Source organism: Colossoma macropomum, unplaced genomic scaffold (assembly GCF_904425465.1).
Source record: "Colossoma macropomum unplaced genomic scaffold, Colossoma_macropomum, whole genome shotgun sequence".
Taxonomy (NCBI): domain Eukaryota; kingdom Metazoa; phylum Chordata; class Actinopteri; order Characiformes; family Serrasalmidae; genus Colossoma; species Colossoma macropomum.
This window is the reverse complement of record NW_023495386.1, coordinates 653654-661489: the sequence shown is the minus strand read 5'-3', so window position 1 is coordinate 661489 and position 7836 is coordinate 653654. Positions and strand designations below refer to the sequence as shown.

At 37.0% G+C, this 7836-nt stretch overlaps 1 protein-coding gene across 1 annotated transcript in view; it reads right to left on the bottom strand.

Moving 5' to 3' along the window:
• Positions 1-5969: 5969 nt before the first annotated feature.
• The window catches only part of hephl1a (hephaestin-like 1a), a 42808-nt gene continuing 40941 nt past the window's right edge, over positions 5970-7836 (bottom strand). Inside the window, exons 19-20 of the mRNA XM_036562389.1 lie at positions 6933-6965; positions 5970-6807 (exon numbers count right to left, since the gene is read on the bottom strand). Coding sequence (XP_036418282.1) covers positions 6740-6807; positions 6933-6965 — 101 coding nt within the window. The 3' untranslated portion in view covers positions 5970-6739. The remainder of the gene's footprint in view (positions 6808-6932; positions 6966-7836) is intronic.

Genomic DNA, 7836 nt, shown 5'->3' with positions numbered 1-7836 from the left:
AGTTACGTTGTGACAACGTTGAAATGTAAATCCTCAGAAAGTTGTGGCAACGTACTGGTAGAGATGCTGGAGCATCGAATCAGTGTCGATACTTCGGGCAGCGAATTGTTTCGAAACAGATTCTGTGCCTCGCCTCGAACGCTCACATAACCGCCAGCGAAGCTTCGTTACGTCATTGAAACCGATTCAAATACCCCGGGCTTCTTCCATGGGGTTAAACTGAATGAACTCCAAAACGGTTTCGTTGTTTTCAGCAGTAAGATTTAAAATACTTTATACCGTGTTCTTGCATTGTACACTGATCCATAAATAAAAAAGACATCTATAATTGGCCTATTTTTGTGTCTGAACCCATTCACGCCCGCTTACACAGAAGAAGTTCAAAAGTGTGAAAAAAACAACTCGAGAACTGACGCGTACACGGACAGAAAACATCACAGAAAACATCACAGAGACTGTTCCATTAATTAAACAGATCTATCACGGAGGACTCAAGAAAGAGACCCAGGCCTCAAGTATGGGATTACTTTTATTTAGCTAGCCAAAATAAAGTGAGCTGTATGAAATGTGACCAAACGCTATCATATTCAAACACTATTACCACAAATATTACAATATGACTCTTCTCTTACTTGGGAAGTTTATGATGTATGCACGATGAGAAGCCATTGTAATGGGCAAATAAAGTTATTTTTAATAATATTTATTAAATATTTTTAATAATTTTCTTTCTCCAAAGATTAATATAAACCATTTGTCAGTGCTGTATTTAATGTTCAAATAATCAAATTAACACATATGTGTTGCAATAAAGGTTTATTTGTGCGAATAAGCTTCAATGGAACTATGACAATCAATAGGAAACAGTCATTGTAGGAAATTAAACTGGACAGTAGATGGCAGCATGGAGCCGGGTGTCAAATGCTCCATCGGCCATCAGTAGATACTGGCAACGTTGTCAGTAAGTTGTCACAACCATCTAGATTCCTCAAAAGTTCCATTATGTGATGCAGGAACTCAAAGGAATTTTGCTACGCTGCCAATTTATAGTATCAGAGAACTTGTAGAAAGGAGAATTACCACTCTGTAATGCCTTCCGGGTTTTCCAAAGCTAAAGGGCGCTCCTGAGCGAGTCCTAAATAAATCGGTTAAAATGGAGAATTTGAGCAAAATCATAGTTTATAAATGCTTAAACATTTTTAATGTAAAGGAAAACATTCATTTCCTGAACACAGAGCAGCAAACTTGCTGCAAACTTTTTAACACTGCTGCTATATTTCTTTAGCGCTTTTGAACTCCAGTTAGCTAAAGGAGTTTAAAACAGTGCCTCATGTACATTCATGACGTTAGTGAATGCAAACAGCCAATAAGTTGCTCCGCTCGCCAACCAATCAGCACTCAGTAGCAGTAACGCTAGCGTCCCGCTGCCCCAAACCCATTTACTGTAGAAACAGGGAAACGCAGGTGTTCTCTTTGCTTTTTAGCAAAATACAAGCTTCTACTTTCTAAAATTAGCTAAAGTTCTTGCAACGTGACTAAAAACAATTTTAATTTTCTCGTTTTTAGCTCCATTTACCCCCATTCATAGGAGACTCACTCGTGAGCACCCTCTGGCAGTCCTGTTTTTGATATAAATGGGAAAATAGGAAGGAAAGCGTTTTCTGGACACTGCATCTAAAGCGTTTCCATATCTTTTCAGGTTTTTTGTGGTCATTCTGGTCTATTTTATTTGGTTTTTATCCACCTGCAGAGCTGAAGCTGCAGTAACAGTGATGAGGCAAGCTCTATCAGAGCACAGCTTGCCTACCAACATGGCAATGTGGTATTCTTAATGACATAATTCGGTACTATGAATAGATAGTCATAATAAAACATGACAACGTTTCTGAATAATGAGGTTGTGACAACATTGTGACAATCTTGTCCAAACATAAACAGCACAACTTTTTGACAACATTGTAGCAGCATTGTAAAAAAAGTAGACAATGTTATGACAATGTAGTGTTTGCTGGGATGGGGTATAAGCTTTCACTGCTTGCTACATTGGGCTTGTATATTCAGTGCAAAACTAAAAAAAGCAAAATTTAGGCAATTAACTACTCGGCAGAATCCATCCATCCATCTTCTAAACCGCTTATCCTTCTTGGTTGCGGTGGGGTGCTGGAGCCTATCCCAGCTGTCATTGGGCGGAAGGCAGGATACACCCTGGACAGGTCGCCAGTCCATCACAGGGCAGACAGACAGACATACACAATCACATACACTATTCCTGACAGTCTTACCAAAATCCTGAAAGATGATTTACTAATCATAGTAGCTACGCCTAGTGAAAGAATGTTGTTTTTAAAAAGTATCATTATAAAACAAATAGTTCCAGTCCTGATTGGCTGAGTTGCCTTAGAAGCCGTTATTAAAGTTCTTACTATATACACAATCGAGTCTCATTATTGTGACCACTTCCTACTTTCAACGGCGGCAGCGTGTAGCTCATGTCAATGTCCGACGTTGGTTTGAAGAGCATGACCAAGACTTCTAAGTACTACCCTGACTACCCTAATTTCCCAGACTTGAACGCAACTGAGCAAATTAGAGAGAAAATTGGTCAAACAGTTAAAAAGCAAAAAACTGCTCGCTCCTTGCTGCTAGATGCTGATCTAGAAGATAATAAATGCATCTGTGGTGCTAGCTGGAATTAGCAATATAAGCACTAACCTTAAGTGGTAGTCAAACTTTTTTCTTTGTTAAAGGAATAAGTCAGTTGAAGAATTAGCAAGATAGCAAATAAAGATGTAAGCCCACCCCCAAAGCATTTAAATCAAAATTTACTTCACACTATTAAGATACATTATCTGAAAGGGATTTTCCTAGTCTTTAAACCAGGAAATCTCACTTTGCACTACTGCAGCACTGCTGTAAGAGATGAGTATACATGTTTACAATAGCTGTAGTGATTTTTCTCTTTGGCCAGAGTGTCCATTAAGGAAAACTGGAGATTTTGATTATTCGAAAACATTTGCAAACGGCCTATGTTACATGTATGTTCGTTGGAAGACACTATCATCAGAATGACTTACAATCTAATCATATTACTAAGGTAACTAAAGTAGCATTAGGAATCTTGCCCAAGCAGGGACTCAAGCCTCAGTCTGTTTGGTACAGGGTAGCAGTGCTATCCACTACACCATACCAACTGTAAGTTAAGGATGAGAACATCATTCTGGTCTTCAGTATAGTGTAGCAGATAACACCCTTACCCTCTACCCAGCAGCCAGAGGTTTGATTCGCTACACAGGTAAGCCCATCAGGTTGTGCAAATACACATCTTTGAGCAAGGCTCTTAATGCTGCATTAATTTACCTCTGTAACATGATTAGACTGGAAGCCATTCTGGGTGCCTGCTTTAATAGAGGTTAAGTTTTATTCTAAAAATTAGTTTTATTGGCAGCCTAATATTGGACTAACAAACAAATCTAAGTTTGTAAAAACAAATTAACATTAGTAATGACTGCAAAAGCAACTGTTGAGAAAATATATAAATCTTAATGCATTATGTTGTATTAAACTTTTGAGTTCTCTTGACAGTTTTTTTAATAGCAAACAAAGTGTAAACTTCAGCTTCACCTTTAACACCATCATCCCAGAGCAGCTTTACAAAAATTTACTCACTTAATCTGACACTCTTTCTCATGGATCACAGACAGCCAACAAATGGTAGGTGCAGCAAGAGAAGTATGTCACGTTTTTCCCTAATCACTTCAATAATATGTGCTATCCCCCTTAGTCTTCTGCCCATACACAAATGACTGCACCCAAAGCTAGTTGACTGTAGCATAAAAGTTTTCATATGCAACAATGAGTCCATATGCAGATGTGAGGTAGAATTTTGGTCAATCTGGTATAATCTCAATAACCTGGATCTTAACATTTAAAACACAGGAGATGGCTGTACACTTCAGGAAGCAACAACCACCTCACCCTCCACTAGTTTTATATGGTTTAGACACCTAAATAGTTCCTAGGCACTTGGTGAAGAGACCTCCCACAGGTAAAACTGGCCCAATTCTACATATCCCTTATCCATAACTCTTTGGTTAGGTGCTGAAAAAATTGAGTTTAGTCTGCTGTTCATCCAAGACCAATTAAACATATGGGAAAGACCACTACAAACCTCTTTATTGTCAGGTCACATTTGGTGCCTCAGGCTTTGGTTTACACAAAAGCAACTATGAGTAATTATCAAAATGCAACTATGAGATTTCTGGGGCAAATAAGTAGAACAAAATTAGAAATGGCACTTTTCAGTCTGGTGTCCGCTTATTGATACATTTACCCATATTGACTTTCATTTCTTTTATTAGCCAATAGCAACTGAGCAACTGAGGACAGATGATGTTTATGCTCACCCAGTGATCCTGTTCTGTGAGACTGTATTGGCATCCACTTTACAGCTCTTTGTTGTTTCTAGAGAATTTCACTTGACAATAATAGCACTTACAAAATGAATGGGACAGCTCTAGCAGGGCAAGAATTTGGCACACAGACTTGTTGAAAAGGTAGCAGGGAGTATTATGCTACTGTGGAGACTTAATGGCCACAAAGGTTTCTTTAAGTGATGCCACTGAAAAAACTACTTTTGGTTCCCTAAAGAACCACATTTGAAAAGAGTTTTGTAAATGTGTGAACAACCTTTAAGGCATTAAAACTCTTACATAATATCTATTTTTTTATTTTACCAATTTAAATTCCAAGGAGAAGAGCGTTGTGTCTCTCGCCGCACTCAAGAAATTTTTTTCTTCAAAAATAATTTTTTTGGGGCAGTGGTGGGCTGGAGGTTAGGGAACCAGCCTAGTGTGTGTGTGTGTGTGTGTCTCGCTGCACGGATGGGTTAGATTGCGGAGCAACCACAGCAATGTTTATAATTCAGCAACTTTTAAACTTGCTTTACAAAATTATGTTTTGTATTTAGTTATTTGTTATTCAACAGATAACTTATTGATAACATTTCTCATTTTTCCGATTCCATTCAAACTTGGCAAACTTTGGTATTCTTTAGCTCTCTCAAATTAGAGCGGTAGCTCTGTCACAAGCTGTTGCTGTATTTGTATGTGATGCTATGCTAGTTTTATTCTGGTCATTTGTTACCTTTGCAGGGGCCTGTTATGTGTTATATTAAAAGACAAACACTGGTCATTATCTATCCCTTTTCCACTCTTCCACAGATGGAGTGCCTAATCATCAGTGCCTCTCTGGCCCCATAATCCTGCTGGTTTGGAATGAAGGAACCAGTAACACAAAGAATCGTGGGGTGGGATAATGTTATTACCATGTAATGTTGTTTACAGGGATCAATGTAAGCAATCATTTTCAAAAGTCAAAAAAAAAAGCAGAATTAAATAACACTATTTTATCATTTGTTTCAGAAAATAAATAAAAAAAAAGCACAAAACTATAAGGACTAGTGGTTCTTAAAAGAACCTCACACTCTACTGGCAGAATTGTCCTTAAAGGAAATACAAGATAAAAAAGGAAATTCCTAAAGGAAAGACAAGGCGTACATGGATATACATGAAGAGATACTTAAAGCCAGATTCACCAGAACAACAGCGCAACTTCAAAACAAATAAAAAAAAAAAGCAGCACAACAAAAGAACTGAAAAGCTTACACAGCTTTTTGCTTTTTAAGGTTTTGGAAAAGCAAGCAGGTTCTTTAAAAGGTTTACTGATACCTGGGACCACATCACTGGCACACTACCAAAATCAAAAGTTAGTATTTCTGTGCATCAGTGCTGAATACTATTCACTTCCAGAAAATAGCCAGTACATTTCAGATAAATTTTGCAGGACAGAAAACATTCTCCAAAATACACACAAAGGCCATTTATACATACTGCATACGCATTTTGATAAGTGACCCCACCCCATCCCAGTACTTAAAGACGGTCATGAACTCTGAGACACTCAGGTTGTTGTTATAGTATTTATAAACTTTATATTCTCATTTAAACATGTAGTTCTTAAATTTCAATAGTAATTTAAAGTGCAGAAATATTAAACAAAACATTATCGCAAGGCACAATGAAAATGCAATCATTAACAAAATGAGCAAATTTGATCAGCGGTCTAAGAATAACAGCATGCTGTGAAAACAAAATGTAAAAAAAAATTTAAACACTGATAAATATCTAAAAGAAAGCTGAAGTTAGACTGCCACCACTAGGGACTTTTTATTCACTATTTTTGTGAAGGCTAAGCCCTCTCACCAGTTGTTCATTTATATTTAGTGTGAGTAAATTTACTGTGGAGTTTACACTCAAGTTCACATCAATCTTTTCTCTTTAACTTATTTCAGTGTATGTGACAATACATAGTATACATTTATTCACAATAAAAATTCTACTTAATACTTGCAGGTCTGTCTTAAATCTATCAAAATCACTTAGTCTGCTAATGATTATTCCTATAATGCTTGTAGTCCTCTTCAGCCCAGATAATGAAAAAATAAGCTTGATGCTTAAGCCTTAGGTACAAGGACACTATAAACTCTCTGGTCAGTGGCTACTACTTTAAAGAAGCTTCCAAAAAGCACTGATGGACTGTTCCTGGTGTTTATTCACTTCATGTTTAGTGCATGTTTTTCTCAGCAGTAGTGTTTCCATTCCTGCCTTCCAGTAGTTGCCAGTAAAGCTGCAGTAAGGGCAGATTCTGCTTATAACCACGTCCGTTTCTGCATCTGGTTAGGTCACAGGAGCCGGGAGGCCACTGCGATGAATAGCAGTGTTTTCCAACAGCACTCCAGACACATGAAACCTACATTATAGAAGATAAATCTGGTGAGTTTCATGTGCTGCATAAGATGTTATAATTCTTATAAAGCCACAAAGGTAGATGGATGTGATTGTTAATTTGGTATGTAATTGAAAATTCTACTCTACCATTTTCAGGTGTCGTGTGCTTGGATTCTGCATCTGCATTGGAGAGAGAGAAAAGTAACTAAAACTACTAGAAACTCCAAAACAAAATAACATAATTTTACAGATTTCTTGAAGATTTTTACAGTTATGAGCCTGTACAGGTCTTATAACAGACAGAACACCAGTGATGGTCAGTTAGAGTTTTTAGAATGGCCTCTATTTATAATTATTGCTGATAAGGAGTCTCAAAAGAAGATGTTTACCAGCATGACCTTTTGACTTTGATACAAAGTACAGACAGTGAGGTTACCTGTATCATTTAGCATAAAACACAGGAGTTTTCTGTTCAACTTGTGTTCTGTTAAAGTCATATTACTGCAATAAATTTTCTCTCTTCTTTGTTTAATTATATGACTTTAAAAAGTAATCATATTACATTGTTTTAATATAGTAATCCTTTAGGTTAGCTCAGACTAGGTTATAGATTACAATTTTTAACAGGTAATCAGTGATCAGTATCAGAATACATTTTTAAAGTAACCCTCCCAACCTTGATCAACTATCTATTACAAACACAATTCTAAATAAAAGCTGCAACTGGGGCAATTTAAGACGAGGAACATGGTCAAATCCGTTAATAATCCGACTAATAGCTCAATTGGAATAGAATACGTCTATGTGTACACTTCAATCAGAATAGTCTAATCCGATTGAGGCCATTCAGAATACAATTTCTATCCGATGAAACGAGGTGGGTAATCCTGTAAATAATCTGTTAAACAGAAGAATAATAGCCATGTAAATGTTTGTATCCGATTACATTTCCAATCAACTTCCAATAAAGACGAAGTTCTTTAAAAAAACTTTAAAAGACGTTGGTCGGATAGGCATCCAGCTTATGTGTCTCAGAACATGATGTCTTCCT